Source organism: Mytilus californianus, unplaced genomic scaffold (genome assembly GCF_021869535.1).
Source record: "Mytilus californianus isolate M0D057914Y unplaced genomic scaffold, xbMytCali1.0.p SCAF_8, whole genome shotgun sequence".
Taxonomy (NCBI): Eukaryota; Metazoa; Mollusca; class Bivalvia; order Mytilida; family Mytilidae; genus Mytilus; species Mytilus californianus.
In genome coordinates, this window is record NW_026262734.1 from 46,249,709 (window position 1) to 46,276,096 (window position 26,388).

General features: G+C 31.2%; 2 protein-coding genes across 2 annotated transcripts in view; one reads left to right on the forward strand and one right to left on the reverse strand.

Annotated features, from left to right (window-relative positions):
- The window catches only part of LOC127711131 (ankyrin repeat domain-containing protein 27-like), a 35,225-nt gene extending 12,019 nt beyond the window's left edge, over positions 1–23,206 (reverse strand). The window contains exons 1-15 of the mRNA XM_052217083.1: positions 23,050–23,206; positions 20,649–20,754; positions 20,058–20,094; positions 19,533–19,609; positions 19,224–19,279; positions 17,594–17,650; positions 16,449–16,510; positions 16,098–16,137; positions 15,445–15,561; positions 12,682–12,758; positions 10,794–10,953; positions 9,527–9,598; positions 9,116–9,176; positions 3,281–3,321; positions 276–379 (exon numbers count right to left, since the gene is read on the reverse strand). Coding sequence (XP_052073043.1) covers positions 276–379; positions 3,281–3,321; positions 9,116–9,176; positions 9,527–9,598; positions 10,794–10,953; positions 12,682–12,758; positions 15,445–15,561; positions 16,098–16,137; positions 16,449–16,510; positions 17,594–17,650; positions 19,224–19,279; positions 19,533–19,609; positions 20,058–20,094; positions 20,649–20,754; positions 23,050–23,100 — 1,118 coding nt within the window. The 5' untranslated portion in view covers positions 23,101–23,206. The remainder of the gene's footprint in view (positions 1–275; positions 380–3,280; positions 3,322–9,115; positions 9,177–9,526; positions 9,599–10,793; positions 10,954–12,681; positions 12,759–15,444; positions 15,562–16,097; positions 16,138–16,448; positions 16,511–17,593; positions 17,651–19,223; positions 19,280–19,532; positions 19,610–20,057; positions 20,095–20,648; positions 20,755–23,049) is intronic.
- Positions 23,207–23,276: 70 nt separating this feature from the next.
- The window catches only part of LOC127711128 (E3 ubiquitin-protein ligase Bre1-like), a 29,903-nt gene continuing 26,791 nt past the window's right edge, over positions 23,277–26,388 (forward strand). Inside the window, exon 1 of the mRNA XM_052217078.1 lies at positions 23,277–23,302. The gene's annotated coding sequence lies outside the window, so the exon portion shown is untranslated. The remainder of the gene's footprint in view (positions 23,303–26,388) is intronic.

Here is a 26,388-nt window from a genome sequence, read left to right on the forward strand (position 1 = left end):
AACTGAAGTTATAAATTACAGTGAATATAAGAATATATTTAATATGTAAAGACTAAATTTATCTATTTTTTCCAAGAAATAAAGTCCTATTCCAGACTGACATTTTGACTGAGTGTGGATTTGCATGCGGTGATGCATACATAGTAGAAGACGTTTACCTGTCTTGCTCTTTTTTGAAGTGATTCCCTCATTTTTGTTTCTTACTTTGATTTGTAACTTCTAAATCGATTTATGAGATTTGAACATCGGGGTAAACTGCTGTTGCCTAAATTTACCTTAAGTTGTCTCTATCATTAGTTGGAGTGGTCCAGTGGAAAAATTCCATATAAAACATGTTACTGGATAAGTCTATACATTTGGATTGAGCAATGACAGATACCTAAAAATAAATATTTGTCGTCATAAAAATATATAACCGCTACCAGTCAGCTGGAGTTGACAAGTTCACTAGTAATAATTATCCTGTTTTAAAAATATTTCACATAATTTTTTAGCAGATGAAAAATATAAAGAAACATTCTACTTGCATCTAAATTTCATAAAAATAAAAGAAGAATGTGTCTGAGTACACGAATGCCCCCTCTCAAGCTTTGAAATTTTCTAAGTTAAAAGGGGCATAACTCTAAAAAGGTAAGTGACTCTCTGCCCAAATTCAAACTATGTCTGCTAGTTTTGAGTTTCAAAAAAATTGCAAGATGCAAACTTAAGTTAGAGTGCTGAAACGAAAATAGGATGGACGGAATGATGGAAGGACAACGGTCAGGGGTAACACTTAGTGCCCCCTTGCCTTGGGCGGGGGCATAAAAACGTTATCATTCCACATAAAGAAAACATTCTCTTTACATTAAAACTGTTCTAATTAAATAAAACTAGACAAAGTGATGCCCCCGCACTCCACTCTGAAGTAACAAAGTCAATGTAGGACTTTCTTTGAGATATTATTGTGTCTGGGAGACACAATTGATGCCCCTGCAGATGCAGATGCAAAGTGTTATTTTAAAATACACAAAGTTGAGCATGGGAGCACATAGGTCTATGGTTTACTGTAGGAGGAGTTATCCGGAAACGCTATGCACCTCTTATGCAAGTAAATACTCCCAAAAATGACAAAGTTCAACTATCTCCCTAAAGAGCAAATATTAATAAAAATCAAAACCCTGACCACATGCACACCTTCAATATATGTACAAACAGCCAGCAAAGTGAAAACTTCCTAGCATTCAAACGGTAGGAGGAGTTATCTAAAATAACTATACACCCATAATGGGACGGACGGACAGACGGACAGGGGTAAAACAATATGCCCCATCAGTTGGGGGGGGGGGGGGGGGGGGGGGGCATAAAAACTGTCAAGTATTAATTATTTTTTATAAGATGTTTTTAAATGCATAATTTAATACTGAAAATGGACAGGGGAAATCATACATCATACATGCATGAGTTATTAGAAAAATATATTCAGAAATAACATGCTTATAGAAGTTTAAAACCAATAATTTTCCATTCAGCTACTTTTTGCTTTTGATTATATAAATGTTAACACAGAGATATGATGTGCCTACATTGAGGCCAAAATGCTGCCAAATAAACGAACCACTTGTGTCTAATCGTTCTCTTCGTTTTGAACAATAAAATATGTTTAAACTAAACGAAAAGACAGCAATTAGATGGGCTTTCAAATACAGTAAATGCATATATATATATACTATATAGGAGTGGATACCATGTGTCACTTACTTCATAATCTCTACTAATCACTGAACCATATAATTACTATGAATATAGAGGAGTGGACTAAAAAGCTAACTTTCACATAATTTACTAGAAAATTCGTAAGGGTTCCACGGAACCCAGTGTCTCGCCTACTTTTGCTGTTAGTCGCAGGCTCAACAAAAATGGGGAAATAATTATTAAAAATTTTCCTCTAGATACTATCTTTTGAATGTAAGAAGCTTCTGTTCAAGTTTGGTAAGAATCCAGGATGGTTTATGAATCTAATAATGTTTTAAAAACTTTAACTGCAGACTGTATGTAATGTTAACTGGAAGAAAAACTAAGTCCATTTATAAGTAATATACGGAAAACCAGGATATTTTTTTTTTTTTAAATTTCCTTCTTGATACTAGCTTTTGATCATAAACAAGCTTATGTCCAAGTTTGGTACAAATCCAGGATAGTTTAAGAAAGTTATTAAAATTTTGAAAACTTTAACCACAGAGTGAATGTAATGTTAACTGGCAGAAAAACTAAGTCCATTTATAAGTAAAATACGGATAAACAGGAAAATTTTCTTTTGAATACTATCTAATGATCATAAACAAGCTTCTGTCCAAGTATGGTACAAATATCCAGGATAGTTTAAGAAAGTTATTAAAATTTGAAAAACTTTAACCACAGAGTGAATGTAATGTTAACTGGCAGAAAAACTAAGTCCATTTATAAGTAAAGTACAGATAACAGGATTTTTTTTTAACAAAATTTACTTTTGATTACTATCTTATGATCATAAACAAGCTTCTGTCCAAGTATGGTACAAATCCAGGATAGTTTAAGAAAGTTATTAAAATTTGAAAAACTTTAACCACAGAGTGAATGTAATGTTAACTGGCAGAAAAACTAAGTCCATTTATGAGTAAAATACGGATAAACAGGATTTTTTTTTTACAAAATTTACTTCTGGATACTATCTTATGATCATAAACAAGCTTCTGTCCAAGTTTGGTAGAAATCCAGGATAGTTTAAGAAAGTTATTAAAATTTGAAAAACTTTAACCACAGAGTGAATATTTGTGGACGCCGCCGCCACCGATGGAATGTAGGATCGCTATGTCTCGCTTTTGCGACAAAAGTCGCAGGCTCGACAAAAATGAGATATGCAGATGCTTATACAATAGCATACCAAATAACTAAGGTCTATTGTAAATTGCTGAACACTAATGCAGCTAATCCAAGATGAATTTACTTCTAAAACTATTTAAAAAAATTTCAAAGTCAATGAAACCTTATTTAAAGAATAGAGCTTGCTTTAGTCTCATGTAATGCACATAAAATACCAATGGTGTACTGTAAATACTTCACACACAGAATATAAAAAACTTAACATTTGTATTTGTTTATATCCTGTTCTTTGGTCTCTGGTGGATGGTTGTTTCATTGGTATTCATACCACTTCCTTTTTTTTTAATAAACAAAAAAAACTTCTGAAGAGACTGAAGAATAAGTAGTGTGTGTAGCCTAATCTAATGAATAGTATGTGCATATATTGTAATTCTAAACTTACAAGTAATGGAATGAGATCATCTGAAGTTATTACTGGTAAATCTACAATAGAAATAAAATACTTTATTGCTTCAATACAATATTCTATTTGACAATGATTATACATACAAACAGACTATTAGCATGCAACACATCATGTTATCTATTGAATATCACTGATTTATGCATAGCATTTGTACCACTTGCATCACATATTATGCAATATAAAATACAAATATCACACAATTTGTGTTATAACTTAAAACATATATATGTTAACCATTTAAAAAATATATAACATTATAAGGGAAATAACTAGATAACTGTAAAAGTGTCAGCACCCAAATTCGAACTTGATCTGTGTTTTATGGTAATAAGCATTGTGTACATGTTTCATGATATTTGGTTGAAGCAAACTAAAGTTAGAGAACAGAAACCAATTTTGGGATGTATGAACATACGGACAGATGTACAGACGTATGTATGGACGGACAAGGGTAACACTTAACACCCTAATAAAATTGAGAATGGAAATGGGGAATGTGTCAAAGAGACAACAACCCGACCATAGAACAGACAACAGCAGAAGGTCACCAACAGGTCTTCAATGCAGCGAGAAATTCCCGCACCCGGAGGCGTCCTTCAGCTGGCCCCTAAACAAATATATATATAAAATGCTCCGCAGGGCGCAGCTTGATACGACCGCAGAGGTCGAACCCTGAACAGTTGGGGCAAGTATGGACACAACATTCAAGCTTGATACAGCTCTGAATTTGGATTGTGATTAAATATTTGACACAGCATAGGTTTCTGACACAGAATGAATGTGGTCTAAGAACTTAAAAATTTTAAATTGGACATTCACCTATTATGGTCCAATATCCAAAATCTAAATACATGGTTAGATTCAGCATATCAAAGAACCCCAAGAATTCAATTTTTGATGAAATCAAACAAAGTTTAATTTTGGACCCTTTTGACCTCAATGTGGACAAAGTTGATAACGGGGCCCAAAAATCAAAAATCTAAATACATGGTTAAATTCAGCATATCAAAGAACCCCATATATTCAATTTTTGTTGAAATCAAACAAAGTTTAATTTTGGACCCCGATTTGGACCAACTTGAAAACTGGGCCCATAATCAAAAATCTAAATACATGTTTAGATTCAGCATATCAAAGAACCCTAAAAATTCAATTTTTGTTAAAATCAAACTAAGTTTAATTTTGGACCCTTTGGACCTTAATGTAGACCAATTTGAAAATGGAACCAAAAATTAAGAATCTAAATACACGGTTAGATTCGGCATATCAAAGAACCCCAATAATTCAATTTTTGATGAAATCAAACAAAGTTAAATTTTGGACCCTTTGGACCTCAATGTGGACCAATTTAAAAACGGGGCCCAAAATCCAAAAACTTAATACACTGTTAGATTCAGCATATTAAAGAACCCCAAGAATTCAAGAATAAAACCCCATTGAAATTGATCAAGAAATAAGCAATTTATACGATGTATCTTCTTTTGCACAATACTGTGCAATTGAATATTTCTTGCTATTGCGCAATACTGTACAATTGACAATTTCTTGCTATTGCACAATATTGTGCTATTGGATATTTCTTGCTATTGCGCAATACTGTGCAATTGAAGATTTCTTGCTATTGCGCAATACTGTGCAATTGAAGATTTCTTGCTATTGTGCAATACTGTGCAATTGAAAACTTCTTGCTATTGCACAATACTTATTATATAATAATTTACACATCCTATTTGGTGTGTATCTCCTACCATATCATTATTATTTGCTTTTAAATATTAATCAGAAATAACCAACGTAAAATGGAAAATTTTAAAAGAAAAAAAAAAGGAAAAAAAGAAAAAAAAAAGGAAAAAAAAATCCCCCCCCCCCCCAAATTTTTTGAACCCCTTATGATTCATCACCCCAAACTCAATCCCAGCCTTCCCTTTGTGGTATGGTACCTTGCAGTACAATTTCAGAGAGATTCATACACTTGAACACAAGTTATTGTCTGGAAACTAGAAAAATGCTTATTTTTGGCCCCTTTTTGGCCCCCAATTCCTAAACGTTTCGGGCAATTACCCCCAAACTCAATTCCAGCTTTCCCTTTGTGATATGGAACCTTGTAGTACAATTTCAGAAATATCCAAACACTTACACACAAGTTATTGTCATGAAACTAGAAAAATGCTTGTTTTTTGCCCCTTTTTTGGCCCCTAATTCCTAAAATTTTGAGGCAATTACCCCCAAAATCAATTACAGCCTTTCCTTTGTGATATGGAACCTTGTGGTACAATGTCAGAGAGATCCATACACTTACACACAAGTTATTGGCTGGAAGTTACAAAAATGCTTATTTTTGGCCCCTTTTTGGCCCCTAATTCCTTAACTGTTGGTACCATAACCCCCAAAATCAATCCCAACCTTCCTTTCGTGGTATTGAACCTTATGGTAAAATTTCATGGAGATCCATTCACTTAAACTAAAGTTAGAGTGCGAAAACCAATGTGTCTTCGGACGCCGCCGGACGACGCCAGACGACAACGACGACGACGCCAACGTCATACCAATATACGACCAAAAAATTTTTAATATTTGCGGTCGTATAACTAGTTCAGTGATAATGAACGCCATACTAAACTCCAAATTGTACACAAGAAACTAAAATTAAAAATAAAACAAGACTGACAAAGGCTACAGGCTCCTGACTTGGGACAGGCGCAAAAATGCGGCGGGGTTAAACATGTTTATGAGATCTCAACCCTCCCCCTATACCTCTAGCCAATGTAGAAAAGTAAACGCATAACAATACGCACATTAAAATTCAGTTCAAGAGAAGTCCGAGTCTGATGTCAGAAGATGTAACCAAAGAAAATAAACAAAATGACAATAATACATAAATAACAACAGACTACTAGCAGTTAACTGACATGCCAGCTCCAGACTTCAATTAAACTGATTGAAAGATTATGTCTTCATCATATGAATATCAGGCACAATCCTTCCCGTTAGGGGTTTAGTATCATACCATCATAACATATATGAGAAGAACATAACCCATGTCATGCCAACAACTGGTTTTTAAATAAATGTGTTTAGTGCCGATGCAAAGACCCTATAAGTGAATCAATATTAACGCCAAAATATGCAATCTTTAATGACCTGACAACAGTATCGTAACTATATCCCTTCTTAATAAGTCTATTTAAAGGTTTTGTTAGCTTCTGAGGTGAATACTGACATTTTTGTGCTTTATAAAGAATATTTCCATAAAAAATTGGATGTGAAATACCTGAACGTATAAGAAGTCTGCATGTTGAGCTATATTTATGAATGATGTCCTTATACCGATGATAAAATTTAGTAAATGTTTTGACTAGTTTGTGATATCGAAAACCCTGGTGTAATAATTTTTCAGTAATACATAAATTTCTCTCGTTAAAATCTAAAACATTGTTACATACACGAGCGAATCGTACAAGTTGAGATATATAAACACCGTAAGATGGTGACAAGGGAACGTCACCATCTAAAAATGGATAATTAACGATAGGAAATGAAAAATCATCTCTTTTATCATATATTTTAGTATTAAGCTTTCCGTTAATGATATAGATATCAAGATCGAGGAAAGGGCAGTGGTCATTGTTAGTATTAGCTTTATTTAAAGTAAGTTCAACAGGATAAATTTCTTTAGTATACATACTGAAGTCGTCATTATTGAGAGCCAAAATATCATCCAAATATCTAAAAGTATTATTAAATTTGTGTATCAGATGTTGTTTCGATGGGTCTTTGCTGATTTTTGTCATAAATTGTAACTCATAGCAATACAAAAAAAGGTCCCCAATAAGTGGTGCACAGTTAGTCCCCATTGGAATTCCGATAACCTGACGATATACGGAATCTCCAAAGCGAACAAAAATGTTATCTAGTAAAAATTCAAGGGCATATATAGTATCAAAGCATGTCCAATTGACATAGTTTTTTTGTTTATTGCTACTAAAAAATGACCTAAAAGAGTTTGAACATATATATTCACATTCTGACTTTTTAAATGCCCATTTAATTAGGTGTGTGAATTTTTTCTTAATGAGAATGTGAGGCAATGTGGTATATAGGGTAAAATCAAAACTTTGAACAGATTCAAAATCACCAATATATGCATGCAATTTATCAAGTACTTCCAACGAGTTCTTGACACTCCAAAAGTAATTAATTCCACTATTTTCGAAGGCCTTATTTGAACAATTTATTATCAGGTTTTTGATTGTACCAAGTGTACTGGTAAGAAGAATAGACAATTAAGTAGTGGAACAATGGCTTGAAGACGAAATGAATCTATATTTGTAAGGTGTTTTGTGTAGCTTCGGAAGCCAATACATAGTTGGGACTTTCATTGTATTTGGTTCTGCTTGTAAAGCGGTAGCTAAAAGTTTATGTTTGTTACAGATGTCGTTTTCTGAAAATGGAGTCAGTTGGAATGTTGGTGAATTGGTGATTTCTTTTTTCAGAACCTCAATGTAAAATTTACGTCAAACAATAATAACATTATTAGCAGCTTTATCGGCCGGGACAAAAACAAATTCCTTGGCTAGTTCTTTTAGTTTATGTTTGATACGAGAAATAGGTTTATTGTGGTTATTGTTAAGAGTAAAATGTTCTTTAAAATGTTGAATACGTATATCAACTATGTTCATTACTGATTTAAAAAAAGAGTCCAAAGATTTTTTGTCAGCTTTTTCCCGTTTTATCCATTTCAAACAGTAAGTATGGAGTGAGTCGTGGATGATATTACGACACTCATTCCAATTAATAATTGATGGGGGACGATATTTAGGTCCTTTACTGAGGAATGATTTTAACTCTCAGTCTTGAACGATGTTAAGATCTCCTGTTATAACATGGGAAATGGGTCCATAAATGTATTCGGAATTACTGCAATTACGTGAAGTAGGTGTATTTTCACCGATATTAACATCTTTCTTACAAATTTCCGGGTAGATTTCTTGTAAATATAACAAATAAGAGGGAGCTCAGTATTATCAAAATATCCCGGAATTTGTTCTTTAACAGAATGGTCGTTAAAAATACCGGCAATATTTACAAAATCAAAACCTTTATTTTAATAAACTGTTTTTTATGATCTTCAGGGCGATCAATTTTGGGAAACAGTTTAGAATAACAATATGCCATTATAATTTGAACGATTTCATACTTAGGACTGCTATATGAAATTGTGTTGCAATCCTCTAAAATTTTATTTAACTTATTAACCGGTAATGAACAGATCTTTGTTAACAGATAATGTCTGCCGTTGTTTTTTGAAATAGAAATTAGGTCTGAAATATTGGTATGATTGGTCCGAAATTTTCTTTGATTGCGATTTTTTCTAAGACCATGAGAACAGTTTTTACGAACAGTTTTCGAAACTATATCCAAAATGTTAACAGAATCGGTTCTTGATATATTACCAATTCCCATGATATTATCATTAAGACCGAGAGGGTAGACTGTCTGTAATTTTTTACCCTAAGCCTAGCGGTAAGGGCATAAAAATCAATTGTGGAAACCTGTTTTCTTAGGCGAAACTAGAGAAAATCTAAGGGTAAAATCAACACAAAGCAGGCTTTTTGAACTGAGCAGTATATATTTTTAAAAGTACAAATAAACCTTCTAACAATTTCAAATTTAATTGACCAGATGCAAGAACACTTATTAACACAGTTTGTTGTTTCAGTTGTAAGGTTTTAAATCAAAAGAGTAATTTTAGAGGCATATACATATAATATAAAGTGTTGCATCAGATTATGTGATGATTGTTTGCATTACCTGTAAGTCCAGGTGGTTGGTTATCTATTATAAAATTCTGTATAGTGCCTGTTATATGATCCTGAAATAAACATACCACACTTAACAATAAAAAAAGTGCTACAACATACCGTTCTGTTAATTTCCAACTTCTAGTTGCATGGTAAAGACCTTCAATAGTTGAAATATTTGGCCAGCTTATTTTTTACTTTAAAGTGTTTCTTTGGTGCTATATATCTATAATTTACAATGAAACCTGTCCAAACAAAATCCTATTCAAACCCCAAGCCAAGAACTCTGTTACAAAAGATCATACAACAAACATTCTTTGGTTATTTATCATGTTTAAACCAAAAACCAAACAAAATGTTCTTGTTTTCACACTTTGCACACTAGTAAATTAAAAATAATAATAATACTCTAAATACCTACCACAGTGGCCTTTAAACAATTCAATTTTTCATGTGGAGTTTTCAGCCCTCCAAGATTTGCCATTTCTACAACCTGCAATTCATATGCATTTAATATTTTATTCTGCTTACAACACACAGTTGGTCCAAGGAAATTTCTGGTAATATTAAAATTATTATACCACAGTATGTTTTTTTTCTATATAAAAAAGAATAACAGTTTTGTGCTTTTTCATTCCACAGACTATTTGCCAGTCAGTAATTTCACAGACTTTTACCCCAGTTAATAGTTTTATATTAATATTTCCAGGACTTTTTCATAATTATTTTTCATTGGACAATGACTTCATTTACTATTTGTGTTGCTTGAACTTTTTTGCATTGTAATGTAAAACTCTGAAATATCGAAAACAGTGTGATCTGTATATGTGTTTGTCTTGTTATTACAAAGTAATATATTACTTACCAGGATCAATTCAAAAAGAAACAGATTCTACACAACACATTTATAGAACTACAACATAACAAATGTATGGCATGAAACTGCTGTCGTCTTCATAATCTGTGATTGCTTTGGTGTACAGTTATATATTAGGTTTAGCCGTAAATATATGCATGTGAGGATATTACAGTGGAGGATATTACAGTGGAGACTATAACAATGGAAGATTATTACTAAAGAGGAAATTACAGTAGAAACTATTACAGTGGAGACTATTACAGTGAAAGATATTACAGTGGAGGATATTAATCACAGTGGAGATTATATTACAGTGGAGGATATTAATCACAGTGGAGACTACATTACAGTGGAGGATATTACAGTGATCATCAATACTGGAAAGAATATCACATTGGAAACTATTACAATGGGCACTATTACAGTGAAGGATATTACAGTGTAGACAATTACAGTTGAAACTATTACAACGGGCACTATTACAGTGAAGGATATTACAGTGGAAACTATTACAACGGGCACTATTACAGTGAAGGATATTACAGTGAGGGATATTACAGTGGAGGATATTACTGTGGAGACCATTACAGTGGAAACTATTACAACGGCTCTATTACAGTGAAGGATATTACAGTGTAGACAATTACAGTGGAAACTATTACAACAGGCATTATTACAGTGAAGGATATTACAATGGAGACCATTACAGTGGAAACTATTACAACGGGCAAAATTACAGTGGAGGATATTACAGTGGAGATCATTACAGTGGAAACTATTACAGCTGGCACTATTACAGTGGAGACACAAAGCTGTTCTATTGACTTACTGCTAAAGGTAGAGGACAGGAGAACTCTGGCGGTACACCAAGCTGTTCCACTTTGACATCTTGTAATTGTTTACATTTCTTTAATAATTTTTCATCATCTGTAGCAAATTTCTTGTGAAGAACTTTGAACATAGTCTGGTGAACATTTCCCATTATATAACTGTAAAAATTAATAAAATACTATCATAACATCTATTAGAGACATCTGGATTTGAGATACAACTTGCACTTTAATTAAGTATCTGACCTATTTGGCATACATATAATGCATTTGAAACACTCTTATTTTCTAATTGAGTTCATTTTTTGGTAAATGGGAGTTTATTCACTTTTGATCATATTCCATGGCCCACTACATATGAGGGGTACATCATATACATGTCACGTTTAAATTCTGTAAATTCAGAAATGATTGTAAGGTTTTTATCAATGTGAATAATGTGACTGGGTGAGTCAAAAATCTGCATACAGATATATGTTTCAGATATCAAAATGTGAGTTCTTATTATTGTGATAATCATAAGAACTCACATTTTGATATCTGAAACATATATCTGTATGCAGATTTTTCCTAAAATTGCAATAATTAATCTCGCATTATTATCCATCATTAAAAATCGCAATAATTCTGAGTTTACAGTAATGTATAAGTTATTTTGCAAGTCCTGACAGCTTAAATATGACTTATTCACATTATTTGCTCACTATCATAGGTTATGAATCAATGAAATACAATTATAAAAAATAACATGTGGAATGAATAGCAATGACACTTAATCACAACTATACAATCAAATATACAAAAATACATCTATGGTTTAATAAGGTGACTGACTGTCAGTGACTGATATTTAAACTTTAAATTTATCTTATAAAATAGTTTTGCAATGTAGTAATCTGATATCTGATTTCTGTTCTGAAAGATATAAATTACCATTCCATACAATACATTCAACTTTAAAACCAAGGAACTATTACACAGTGATTCAATATACATATCTACTTTACAAAATATTTTTGCTTGTGTCAAACCAAAATCAGTGAAATCTTTTCTTTTTTTTTTCTTCAGAAAAGGTATGTATGTATATTATCTGTAGATATAAAAATAGGAAGATATGGTATAATTGCCAACAAGACAACTCTCCACCAGAGACTAAATGACATAGAAGTTAACAACTATAGGTCACCGTATGGCCTTCAACAATGAGCAAACCCATACCGCATAGTCAGCTATAAAAGGGCCCGAAATGACAAATGTAAATCAATTCAAACGAGAAAACTACTGGCCTGATTTATCTACAAAATAATGAACGAAAAAAACAAATATGATATACAGCAACAAACAACAACCACTGAATTACAGGCTCCTGACTTGGAACAGCCACATACAGAATGTGGTGGGGTTAAAGTAGTTTGAAGGTGCTAACCCTCCCCTAACCTGGGACAGTGCAACATAAGAACAAACTATAAAAATCAGTTGAAAAGGGCTTAACTCATCAGATCGATACAAAACAGAAATACATATAACAAAAACACAGACCGGACGTGGCAGGGTACATATACATCCCCACAACCAAAAAGACACTAAAGGGGTCCTTTTTAATTTATTTTGCCATTTCTAGACATTTTGTTCTAATTTTTCTCTGACCTTTATAAATTTACAAATACCTCTTATTTGATTGTCTTTGTAATATTTTAATGTTTTTATAATTTATTTGTCTCTGTTCAATCTATTCACATCTTTCATAGAATCAGGACATGTATTGAACTTGTCTATTATTGAGGACTGTAAGTTGACATTCAAATGTCTTTAAGTTGATGTGTCATTGGGTTGTTGTCTATGTGATGAATGCCCACATTTTCTTTTAATCATATGTTATATGTTTACCTTTCTATACAGGAACTGAGGTCATCTCTAAATGACATGTCTTGCCAAAGTTTGTGTTTACTACATTTGAAACATTTCTGAAATAAATAAAACGATCTATCCAAACTTAAAGCATATCAAGCTAAAGATATCTTGTTCTGATTTTAGATTTCGTTTGACTCTTATATACTGCTACAAACATTTTTGACAAAAGAGAGATAGAATTAATAATCATAATAAAAAAATCTTGGTTGGGGAAAACAGTTTGTTTTTCTTGTTCCAAAAGTGATTTATTGCAACAAAAATTCATGAAATGATGAACACCTTTACCTGTTAGTCCCCATTTTCGAGCTTTTTCATTTTTCATTTTTTCTTTCATTTTGGTAAATGATATCTCTCATAAACAATGAAACCTATGAAACCTGTCTTACTATGTAAAACATGGAAAATTTTCTAGAACAATTTTTTGTTCCTAATTCTGCGATTCACATAAAACACCAAAATTTTTCCTCATTTGGATTTTATCTTTAAGGAAAATCATAATCAGAGACAAAAATAATGCAAAAATAAAACTTCTCCAATATATTTAGCATTTGAAACTGTGAGATTTAAACGCCGCTAAAAGTAAACCACTTTACATTTATTTCAGAAAGTGTTTTATTCAAATGCTGATTTTGAAGGTTTAAAAATTTGCTTAATTTTTTTCAACAATTACTTAAAAGACGCTGTTTTGAGTATTTTTCCTTTAATAATTTTTTGTGATAATATTTCATATCATGCTTCTGCCTTGAGATAGAAAATTATTGCTTGAAACTAAGGGCACACATGTCATTGTCAACGTAAACAAGAACGATGTCATAGGCAAAATAGCTATAAAAAGATCATCAATGGTCTTTCATATTTAGTTTCTTGTCCACATCTCTATTGCCCTTCGATGAGATTGTGGCTGAGAAACCCCCCTCTCGTTTGAAAAACCATTGGTAATCTATAAGTATTGCCAATTCAAATGCTCCTCAAAATAAAACATGATTTTATAAATTATATTTCCCTGAGAAGCCAATGTATATCAAATAATTTATCATGTGTATTGAAACATTCAATTTAACATGAGGTGGAAGTAATCTAATTTGTATGTGAATGCAGTTTTAAGACATCATCAAAAATTATGAGCCTCCTCATGGGGTTTTTGATTATGTGATTACTTGGCCGTTTTTATAGTGATTATTTGATTACCAGACAAAATATTTCATGATTATTTGATAATCTAGGACTGTATTTTTGATTATTTGATTATCTTGTTTAAAAAAAATATTAATGATTATGTGATTATATTAGCAAATAAATGGAAAATGTGTCCCCATGGACACAGATGATGTCCCCGCTTGCATACAACATTATAAAGGGACATAACTCAAGAACAATAGAAGTGACACTACCCAAATTTGTACTTAATCTGAGTTTTGTGATAATAAGTATTGTGTAAAGGTTTCATAATGTTTGGTTGGGGCAAACTTAACGGACAGAAACTAAAAATTTTGCAATTTTTCCATTCATAAAGAGGCATAACTCTAGAACGGTTAAAGTGACACCACCAAAATTCAACTTGATCTGTGTTTTGTGGTAAAAAGCATTGTGTATAAGTTTCATAACATTTGGTTGAGGCAACTTAAGTTAGAGAACAGAAACTAAAAATTTTGCATTTTTTTCCATTTATAAAGGGGCATAACTCAAGAATGGTTACAGTGACCCCACCAAAATTCAAACTTGATCTTTATTTTGTGGTAATAAGCATTGTGTATAAGTTTCATAATATTTGGTTGAGGCAAACTTAAGTTAGAGAACGGAAACTAAACATTTTGAAATTTTTCCATTTATAAAGGGGCACAACTCTAGAACGGTTAAAGTGACACCACCAAAATTCAATTTTGATCTGTGTTTTGTGGTAATAAGCATTGTGTATAAGTTTCATAACATTTGGTTGAGGCAAACTTAAGTTAGAGAAAGGAAACTAAAAATTTTGTAATTTTTCCATTGATAAAGGGGCATAACTCTAGAACAGTTAGAGTGACCCCACCAAAATTCAAATTTGATCTGTATTTTGTGGTTATAAGCATTATGTATAAGTTTTATTATATTCTGTTGAGACAAACTTAAGTTAGAGAACGGAAACTAAAAATTTAGCAATGTTTCCATTCATAAAGAGGCATAACTCTAGAAAGGTTAAAGTGACGCCACTAAAATTCAAACTTGATCTGTGTTTTGTGGTAATAAGCATTGTGTATAAGTTTCATAACATTTGGTTGAGGAAAACTAAAGTTAGAGAAAGGAAACTAAAAATTTTGTAATTTTTCCATTTATAAAGGGGCATAACTCTAGAACAGTTAGAGTGACGCTACCAAAATTCAAACTTGATCTGTATTTTGTGGTAATAAGCATTGTGTATAAGTTTCAGAACATTTGGTTGAGGCAAACTCAAGTTAGAGAACAGAAACCGATTTTGGGACGTACGGACGTATGTACGTTCGAACATACGTACGTACAGACAAGGATAAAACTTAATGCCCCCTCCGCTACGGTGGGGGCATAAAAATTTGTGATTATGTGATTACTTGGACACCCCTATGGAGGGCCTCAATAATCTAATGTATTAAAGCTGCAAAGATGATGTTCATATTCTCAGTGTTATTGTCTGACAACTGATTCCACAGAAACTTGCTTTTATATGAAAATAAAGGAAATACAAAAAAATGCAAATCTAAAACATTTGTTTATGCAAATGCTAACCTCAGTAGCACTAGAAGCTATGGATTGAAGTTTTTCCAAAGCATCGTCTAAATAATCTTCTAAAACCATGTAACTTGTATTGAATTGATTGACACTGTCTTCTAAATGTCGCAAAATCTGTAAAATATAGTATGAGATCAATAAAGGAATGTAATATGGTGACAATATTTACATGAGTAAAATAGAAAATGCATGCATGCATTTTTCAAATATTAAATCATAACAAAAAATGACTACAAAAAATTGTCAATTGTTATGTTCTCATTACTGAAGCAATATACCTAATACTTTATTTGTATAGTATAGGCATATCATATGTTTATTCCTACATGTTTGTTTTATAGAATTCATATCATCAGATTGCTCACTAGAAGATATATGAGATTTTATTTTATATCAAACAATTATATATCAGCTCTCCAATTTTATAGTAAGTTTCGGATTTTCAAACATTTTTAGCTTCGAGCATCCCTGAAGAGACATTAATTGTTGAAATGAGCATCTGGTGCAGTAAAATTGGTACCGCTAATGTTATTGTTAGTTTCTTGACCTTCTACATTCTCATAGTTACTACTAGCATACTTTAACTTCAATTTTTTCAATTATTTGGTTACATACTTAAAATTTGTTTAGTAACTTTACGAAAAACTCACCATTTTATATTCACCAAAAGATTGCAAGAACTCTTTACACCTGAAATATGGAACATATACAATTGATTAGCCACTTCATTTTCACGAAAAATGGAATAGATTATTTGTTTACAATCAATTAAAACATAAGCAATGGAAAGAAACTTGATCTTTATTTATCTTTAAATTAAAGTATGTTTTCCAGCTGTCAAAAGTCTTAGTGTAAATGGTGAAGAACTTTGGAAATTTGATGGAACTTTACCAATTTATCCTTATTTTCTTCCCTAGTTGACCTATCATTGTAGTGAAAGGAATCACACTTATCTGTGATGTCAGATGAACTGTTTGAGTTAATAAAAAAAACACACTTACTCTGCAAAAGTAATCTTCTGTGGGGGTGTTTCAATACTATTTTGTTTCTTGTTATTGGATGTCTAGAAAAAAAATACGGTGAGTTCTTTACAAAATGTTTCGTTTGCTACAGGACACTCATATATATACTGTAAATTCAAAATTTGTGTGCATTTATTATTGCGACCTTTCAAGAATGGACAAAAATGTGATTTTAATTATTGCAATTTCGAAAAAAATCTGCATACAGGTCTATGTTTCAGTTATCAAATTGCGAGTTCTTATTATTGCAATACTCACCCAGTCGCATTATTTGCATTAATAAAAATCTTGCAATAATTTCTGAATTTACAGTACTTCAAAAATAAGATATTCGGAGACATCAAACTGCAACTATTCTGTGGTATAATTCATCAAAAGAAATTTTCAAACATCATTGATTGCTAACATTCTTTTGGCATATTTTCAGTATATCTAAAAAGACAAGAATTACTGGAAAACTGCATCTATTGGATAATAATATGAAAACCCTCTTCACATGTATTCTCATACATCTAAATTTACACAATGGTCAAGTCAATTTGAATTTTCCCTACAACTATTAAAGAGTTACACTACATGTACTTTACATTAATCTGAGTTCAAAATTTAATATGTCTGAAAACAGGTCTGTATAAAATTAAAATAGAATTTCCAGCTTGCAAGAAGATTAGTTCACATTATATAATTTTAGCTGTAACAAAGTAAGAATGATATAATGAAAATAATTACAGAATGATTTATGTAGCAAAGAGACATTTTTTATCTGAACTGTTCACAAGCCCATGAAAGTTTAACTTCAAGTTTTGAAATAAAACCAAATAAAACTAATTTTTACAGTAAATGCATTTGTTTATGTACTGTGGATTCATTATTATTCGTTGGATACCAATTTTCGTGGGTTTTGTGGGTACAGGTGAACCACGAATTCAAATGTTCAACGAATTACAAGTTTTCTATAGGCTTTGTATGCACAGATTGGCAAAACCACGAAATCAAATATCCACAAAATGCAAGTTTTCCTCAATCCACGAAAATTGATACCCACGAAAATAAATGAATCCACAGTATGTGGTTGTTTCAGCGAGACATAAAATTTATGTCCATAACTAATCAATACTACATACCATATACATTGAATCAAAAGGTTTCTCTATAACTAGAATTCTAAATGGTTTGTAATCCTGAAAAAAGATTTAATAAAAAAAAAATTAATTTTAACAAGCATTCTGAGAGTATTGCATGGCAATACATAGTCCCCTACCGGGTAAAAATTCATTATACTGGAACAAAATGCTAACTTGTTCTATTACTTGTCATGGTGTAAACAAAAAGAAAATATCAAGTCAATATCTTCAAGCATGACTAAAAACAGTGTGGAAAACTGAATATATGAGTGAATTTTTTCAAGTCCAAGGACCATAACTCTGCACAAAATTATCAGACCGAAACAAAAATTTGAACTTGATCTGTCATGATAAAACTATTTACCAATTGTCAATCAATATTTTCAAGCATGATGAAAAAAAGTGTGGAAAACCTATAACACTCTAACATTAGATATGATGTATTACAATGTATATCTATTTTCAAATTACAATCAAATATAATTAATAGTTCCAAATATTTTTTCTTTCATTTGTCACAAACTAATATAGATTTGTAACTTACCTATAAAATGTCAACAACTTTTATCTACACAATGTAATGTAATGAAATATATACCTTAATAAAAATAGATTATTATCTAATTAAAGAATTAAAAAAATATATATATATATACATGTAGCATTCAGAAAATTAGTTTATACAAAATAACATATAAACCTGCCACAAAATTCCTCAAACAATTTACCAAAGAATGTCTTTTAAAAAATGAGTTATCTCCCTTTGTTCAGATTATATGGTTTAACATAGTACTCTAACATTAGTTATGGAGTTTTTTCATGGACCATAACTCTGGACTAAATCATCAGACCGGAACAAAATTCGAACTTGATCTATAACTTGTCATGATAAAACTATATACCAAATATCAAATCGATATCATCAAGAACGAAGAAAAAAAGTATGGAAAGCTGAGTTGCCGGACTGACGGATGGACAGACGGACAGAGTGCAAACCTTAAGTCCCTTTCGACTTCGTCGGTAGGGGACTAAAAAACTGTTTTGTTTTAAAACAATAACATTCCAAAATAGTCATCCTATAAATATTTTGTTTCTTGTGACTGTCTGTTTATCTAAATCTAATGCTGTGTTCTTTTTGGAAAAGTTTCTTTTTTTTCATAATTTAATGTTTATCATAAACTTATAGTATGTTCTTTTTGGAAATGAATTTATCATAATTCAATGTTTATCATAATCTAATGATGTGAAGTTTTGTCAATGGAGTCATTTTTTGTGAATTACAGAACGGTCATTCAATTCTATGATTTTGAATTTGTCCAGTTTATCTAACAATAAATCAATTGATCTTTTTTTATTTTGCAGGTGTTTGCAATCATATTTTTTGTCAGCAATAAAATATTGTATGAATAATTTTACTTGAACAAAACACAGATTGCCTCAAAAAATAGCAGTAATGATAAATTTCCAGATGAAAATGCAAGATTTTCTTTGCTGAATTTCGGTAAAATGTACGAAACCTGTGAGCTTCATAACATAAAAAAAATTCATCAAGTCACCGGATTTGACTTTGGAAAATCAACATCAAAGTTTTATTTTAACTGAATCAGTGTGTGTTCTGTAATACACATACCTGACTGTATCCCTGTTCTTCATTGATTATTTTGATATGATGTTTTCCTTCATAACCTGTAACATACATAACATTGTTATGCTATCATAAACAGTGACTTTTTAAACTCAGATTACATTTCTATTGAATGATTAAAATGATTAATCCTTAATCATAATAATGTAAAATTGAAAATTTTGCATGCATATTTAAGACCATATCAAAATGAACCTTATTACATATGTACACTTAACTGAATTTTTAACAAGCTTGCTCACTACATAAAAATAACCTTAATAATATATACTTTATGATCATCAAATGTATTACCTTCACCAGTTACAAATTCTTTTCTTTTTTCATCTAGATGAACTGACATTTTATCACTGGACAACAAAAAATATTCTCTGAAAGATAAAAATAATTTCTTATTTCCCAGAAAGAGGATAAATATAAAATCATAAGATTCATACAGAAGAAAATTTAAATTCATTACTCAGTTGCTATCAGGAAATTAATGATAGAGTGAAGTTTAATTGAGTAACTCTGATGAGGTTCCACTATTTTGACAGTATTATCTGCATAATCTTTTATAAAAACTTCTCCCTGTCAGAGCAAAACATGAGACATGCACAGAAACTAGGATAACTTACCAAATTTTCTGTCTTCTGTATTAAGCCTTGTTACAAGTGTCTTTTATAAATAATACAAATCTATATATATATCAATATATATATATCAAATAAATCAATATATATTTCAGTTAGACTTTTGAAATATATTGTGGCAAAATTATATGATTATTTCAAATGAATTTTGTGCATTGATAGAAACATTATGTGCATAAACACTCACCCTTTGAAGTATGGGGATGGCTTTAAAATATGACTTGCTGAAAGCAAACAGAAAACAAAAATATTTAATCTGTGACCGGTAATACAAATTCTTATAAAATATAAAATGTTTATTTATCAAATAATAGTCAATTTTGATTTATCATTGGTAAACTCGTTTTAATTGTGTCCTGTTTTTAATAATTCTGACATATTTTGTACCATTAAAAAGTGAAAAAGTTCTGATGTACTTTTGTAATAACTTTACAGTAGATCAGTATTAAACTTAAAAAATTCCTTCTGCTAGAAATGAAACTTTATATGATGTTCTGGAGCCTTCCAAAAAATAAAATTGTTTCCTGTCTCTTGACAAGAAAAAATAGAGTAGGTCGTAGAAGGTAAACAAAAATATTTTTCAAAATGTTTTACATAGACTATGTAGGGAAACAAAATGTTTGTTCTGGACTTAATCAGTGCTTAACCAAAAATTTCAATAAGATGTGTTCGAGCAGGCATGCAAATTCAGATAGGTTACAAGGAAGGCAGGAAAAACAACTATATTGTTTTTGGCCTTACTCCTGATCAAGCTTTAATCACAAATTCCTAAACTAACCTATAAATTTGACAGAAAATGTAGACTCCACCAGCGATGTTGTCTGTGGAACACACAGTATGTAACCATTGTCTTGAACTTCTTTATACAGGTTTTTATGTGTAGTCTGAAAAAATTAAAAAGAACAGTTTGATGATAAATACTGAAATACGTCTTAATAATGTTTAATGGACACAACAAAATTTGAATAAACAATTATTTCATCTTTTAAGATAATAACTATAATCTCTATCTATATATACATGCACATGTACATGTATGTAAACATGCCATTGCCAAATTCACCAATTCTGTTTCTTTTTGTGTCAACAGGATTTTTAGATAAAATATTATTTCCCCAGCAGCTTTGTATATATAAAGAAAATAAACTGTTAAAGGAAACACTCCCCATTAGTTTTTAGCTATAAAAAAAAAATGATTGATTGTTGCTTGTTTATTGCCATTGGCTAAAACATGATATTTGCTTAATTATAGTCCACTTACATGTACTGTTAATTTTGAAATTATTGCAAGATTTTTATTAATGTCATGTGAATGTGAATAATGCGACTGGGTGAGTATTGCACTAAGAAGAACTTGCATTCTTATACCCGATACATATATCTGTATGATGCTTTTCCTGAAATCACAATAATTAACCTTGGACTTTTGTCCATTTATACAACATTGCAATAAAAAATGCACACAATAATTGCTGAAAATTGTAATTGCTTAAGTCATAGTTTATATCATGAATAAATGTTTTTTAATTAATAATATATCATTTATAAAACAATACCCTAATTACATATTCCAATCATTTTGGTATCAGGGAATGGTCTTTAAATGTAACAATTTGATCTTTCAACAACCAAAAATAACTTGTATTGTCTATTTCACAATTATATTGTATCATTTATATCATATCTGTTGTAAAGATTAAAACATAATTTGAAGAGAAAAAAACAAAATCATCCTCTGATTTTTATGGAAAAGATTCAAATCATTTGACAAGATTGAAATCAAGAATGGGTCAGTTATCTATTTGCTCATCAATGACAGGGGACCAGTCACCTGGTTTTGGTTATAGATTGAAAATGGAAATTACCTTATCATTGCTTATCAAAAACAAAACAATTTCACTTTTTAAATGTGGCATACATCTTTTCAAGAAATGATGATGTTTTTGTCCAAAACTTTTATATGTTGTTATCTATGAATCAGAAAAAACAGGATCCTTTTAAGGTATTACATCTGTATATCATATATATAATAATCATAAAATAAAATATTGAAAACATCACCACTGTGTGAACTAGGATGATTTAATGATTACATATTGTATAGACACCCGTTTTGTTGAACAGTAATATGCCTTCTATGTCTTTGGTTTTTTTGGGGGGTAGTTGAGTTCCTGTTGTCTCATTGGTATATACCATAATCTACGTTTAATCACATTAAATCATAGTCAGAAAATGCTTTTATCAAAGGCCAAAACTATAACAAATTAACTTAATACACTTAATATGCCCCACACCCTGAAAACCGAGGACTTAAATAAGTTAACAACATATTACCTCATTCTGTTAAATTGGCTAGTGAATAAAAAAACAAGTGCAAGATGGAGTTGAGAAGTACTGTCTGAGGATCTATACTAGTGTTCTCATTCCTAATGTTTTTTTTTAAGTTTAATAATGAACCACTTTTAAGAATTCAGTTTGATTTAGAGCATACATATTGTATAGACATCTGCCCTGTCCATTATTAAAGACTGTATATGTTGCCTTCTAAGTTCTAGATGGTTTCTGGTTATGTTGTTGGCCAGGTTGCTGTCTCAATTGCATACCAGACACCTTCTCTTATACATACTGTATGAAGACGGAGTCCCCAATAACCGTAAGAAAATTTAGGAAAAACGAAAAATCAATATACTTATGAACTCAAAATCGTTCACTTTTTGTTTAACAGTTGCACATTACCCTGTTCCTGTTCTGTTGACAGCTGCTGCCATGTGCTACAATTTCCCCGCACAAATTTATATATCTGATGATTACCAAAAAGAATAATGACAACAATACTTTAAATTTGTAATACGGACTTCGTCCTCTTTCACACATAGTATATAATCATAGTCAGTAACTATTTTAATCAAAGGACAAAAATTGTGATGTATTATAACATAAGCAATGTGACATTGGAAAACAAGGGAAAATGCACAAATGTGAAAGTCGTCTCTTATGTCATTTTCTTTAACAACTAAAATAAATTCCATGACTGTTTATTGTTCTCAAACTAGAATGGTAATCCTGATGTTACCTAGCCTCAAAATTTGAAAATAAGAAGATGTGGCATGATCAGATGATGGCCAAAGAGACAACTATCCACATCAGTCATCAGTTCTTTACAGCTGATTTCAAATTACCTGTAACGAACTAAAGAAAGGATTAACATCTAATTCATCAATTTCAGCCATGGTTCTGAGTATTTTGAAAAATGAATTTGGTATCTTGAACCGATGGTGAATATGATAAACTGATAATTTTATCAATCATGAGATTTGACAGTTGACCGGAAGTGTACGCCGTTCGAAACATCTTGAAGTTTCTCATGCATTCAAGTGTAAAGTCCAGAAATTTTCGAATATCATCCGGGACTTTTCAAGATGGAAGCCTAAGGTTGCAGTTTTGAAGAAATTATTTTAAAATATTAACAAACAGATTTCTTTCAATTTTAAATATACTTTTTTAAGTGTTAAATGTTTCCTAGCATTTATTGTATATGTAGCTTACTTATTATGATATAGCGTCATGTATAGTAACAGTTCTGTTAAAATAAACCTCCATCCTAATTCTGTAATTGTTCACAGAAAATTGGCTGGATAAAGGGTGTTGTAAACGTGTATTATACAGTTTGATGTCATCCACTCAGACTTCGCGAAAATTGTATGGACTGTCTGTTGTTTGCCAAAATAACACTAGGTCTACTAGCTTAACCCTCTTGCTGCCAAAGGGACATTTATGGCTTCTACACACAAATCTTGTTGATTGTGTAGAACGTCAAAGGTCCATGGTAACGTCACAATACTGAGGGGCACTGACAACGTCAAAAGACGGCGCCAAAAGGACGATTTTGGCGGGAATGAAGCAAACTGAATAAAATGCATTATTTGCATACTTAAGACGGATGTCAAAAATTGATACAGGATTATAAGCTTGTTAGTACTAAAATACCAACTTATTTAACGTGTTTACTAGTTCGTCATTTTCATGTAAAATGTTGCATACTTTCGAGAAATTTGTTAAACGTTTTTTTCATACATCTTTCAATCAGAATATCTCATATAATAATCGCATTCCTAATAAATAATCATAGAAAAGGTAACTGTTATACTTGATTACGCGAAATATTAATATTCACAATACACGCTTTATTTAAGAGAACTGGAAAATTTCTTTATGGCTCAAATGCCGCGATTGAATTCTCAGTGAAGATTTTTTTTGTAAAAGTACACAAATGTTACCCGATATACTTGTATTGCCATACGATATTTCAATACTAAGTACATTTTATACCCGTTTCATCATTGAAGCACTAATCTAAAAATATTTATTTTCATTCGAAATGGGGATGTTAAATTAGTAGGTGACCCAATGATTTCTTTTCCTATCCTACATATCATCATTTCCCAGTGGCAACCTCAATTTTCAGCCATTCATCACAGATCTTTTACTTTGTAGGACCCACTGAGCAACAGATTTATTGTACATTAAATTTCAGACGTCCTTAATATTGCATGAAACACTTGCCACTGAACGTTGATAAGAGAACAATTTATCAATCAACAGATTTTAAAAGATATTTCGTGTATGCCAATTACAGTGTGTACTTCATTATAGAAAATGAAAATGAATTATTATTGATTCAGGTTCATTTGTAGACAATAGAAATTAATTTTAGAGATTTTTTTCCCTCGCTTTTCTGTTTTTTTTTTTAATTCGTATTTTCAAACATTGCTCTAAAATTTTGAGCAATAATTGTTCAACAAAATAATAATAAACATGATTAAAAAATAGACAAAATGAATATGGATAATAACGTCTATAAAAATTATTTTCTCGCCTACCAAAACAATGCTCCGTGTTGAAGGCCGTACCTTGACCTATAATGGTTTACTTTTATAAATTGTAACTTGGATGGAGAGTTGTCTCACTGGCACTCATACCACGTCTTCCTATATCTATTGGAATGAAAATTTTAATCTGACACGTTTGATACTTTACAACAAGAAGTAGTTCATAGAATCGGCTGCTCGGAGTTTTTATTTATTTTTATTGTACACGCATTGTTTTTATTTTAATTTTTATTGGGGGCCGTTGTTTTGTTTATATAATTATTTGAGAGATATTTTTACTGTATTTATCAATTATAACAAGATAATCGGATAACAAGGATAAATATATTTTAATATTTTAGAGGTGGTTAAGAATCAGTTATGCATTTCACTTTACAAAGATAAAACAAAAGCGCTTATAAAGCTAGTATCAATGGGTATAGACGTATTTACACTTGTATGCAAATTTGTCCGCCATTACGTAAAATCACACAGGTTCCCGTAAACTTTGACATCATAATTCAAAACATTTGACGTCACAATCAAAAAGTGATTGTTGCCTGACGTCAACAGGTGATTCGGAGTAGATCTAAGGTCATTCGGAGGCAAAATATAGCTAAATACCATAAGTGTAAATACGTTTATATTATTTGCATTTTTTTTAAAGACAAGAAAGATAAAAAAAACTTTATTGCAAGGTTAAAAGTTGTATTTTTAAATAATATTGTATTAAAAACATCGTTTATAACAATCTTAGAGCAATAGTTTTCATAAAATTACTTTTACATCGCTTTTCATAATTACGGCTACATTGACGCGGGAAAAATTATGGACGGCGGGAAAGCGCTGTTCTACAGAGAGGCACAAGTTTTGTAACGTCACAGATATGAAACGTCAAGATGCTTTTGGCGCGACAAAGCAAGAAAAAAACTCGGCAGCAAGAGGGTTAAGGTTTTGTGCCTGTATGATTGTTGGACTGTTATGTACTGACAAAAAGAGTCTTTGTGATACATTCTAAGATGTTGGGTAGTTGGTCCAATCATAAGACATTGGTTTACGGATTTACCTGTAAAATTTGTGATCACAAATAGTAGTTTTCCAGTTGAAGACTAGATGGGGATGTGGCCAAATCGGTTCATAGAGCACAAGGCCTCCATCCGTCATGTTGGTTAGGCTGCAACTAATAGGAATGAACCATCACAATATGTGTTATTGGTTTCCTGACATTTCTAATTTTGAGCTCTGACTATAATGTTTTGATGAGAACTTTCACAAACATATAATTTGTTGCAACCACTATCTCATCGTTTTAAAAATTGATCAAAACCACATTCATTTTGTTCATTGACAATAATCCATTTGCCAATTACTTATTTGAATCTGTTATAACACACTTTTTAACACAAATGATTTCCCTTTGTCAATTCTAGACGGTTCTATACAGGGACAAACTGGGCTTCTCCACACAAGCATGATAAGTTGAAAGTGACATATAAGTGTTCTGACCAATTTTTAGTGAAAAATAACATCTGGTATCAAAACGTTTTTACCTTAACAAAAATTAAAATGTAATTAAAAGATTTGAAAAAGTTAAAGGTTACATGCATTACACACACACAAATTTGCTCTTTCCACTAGCTCTTTGTAGTC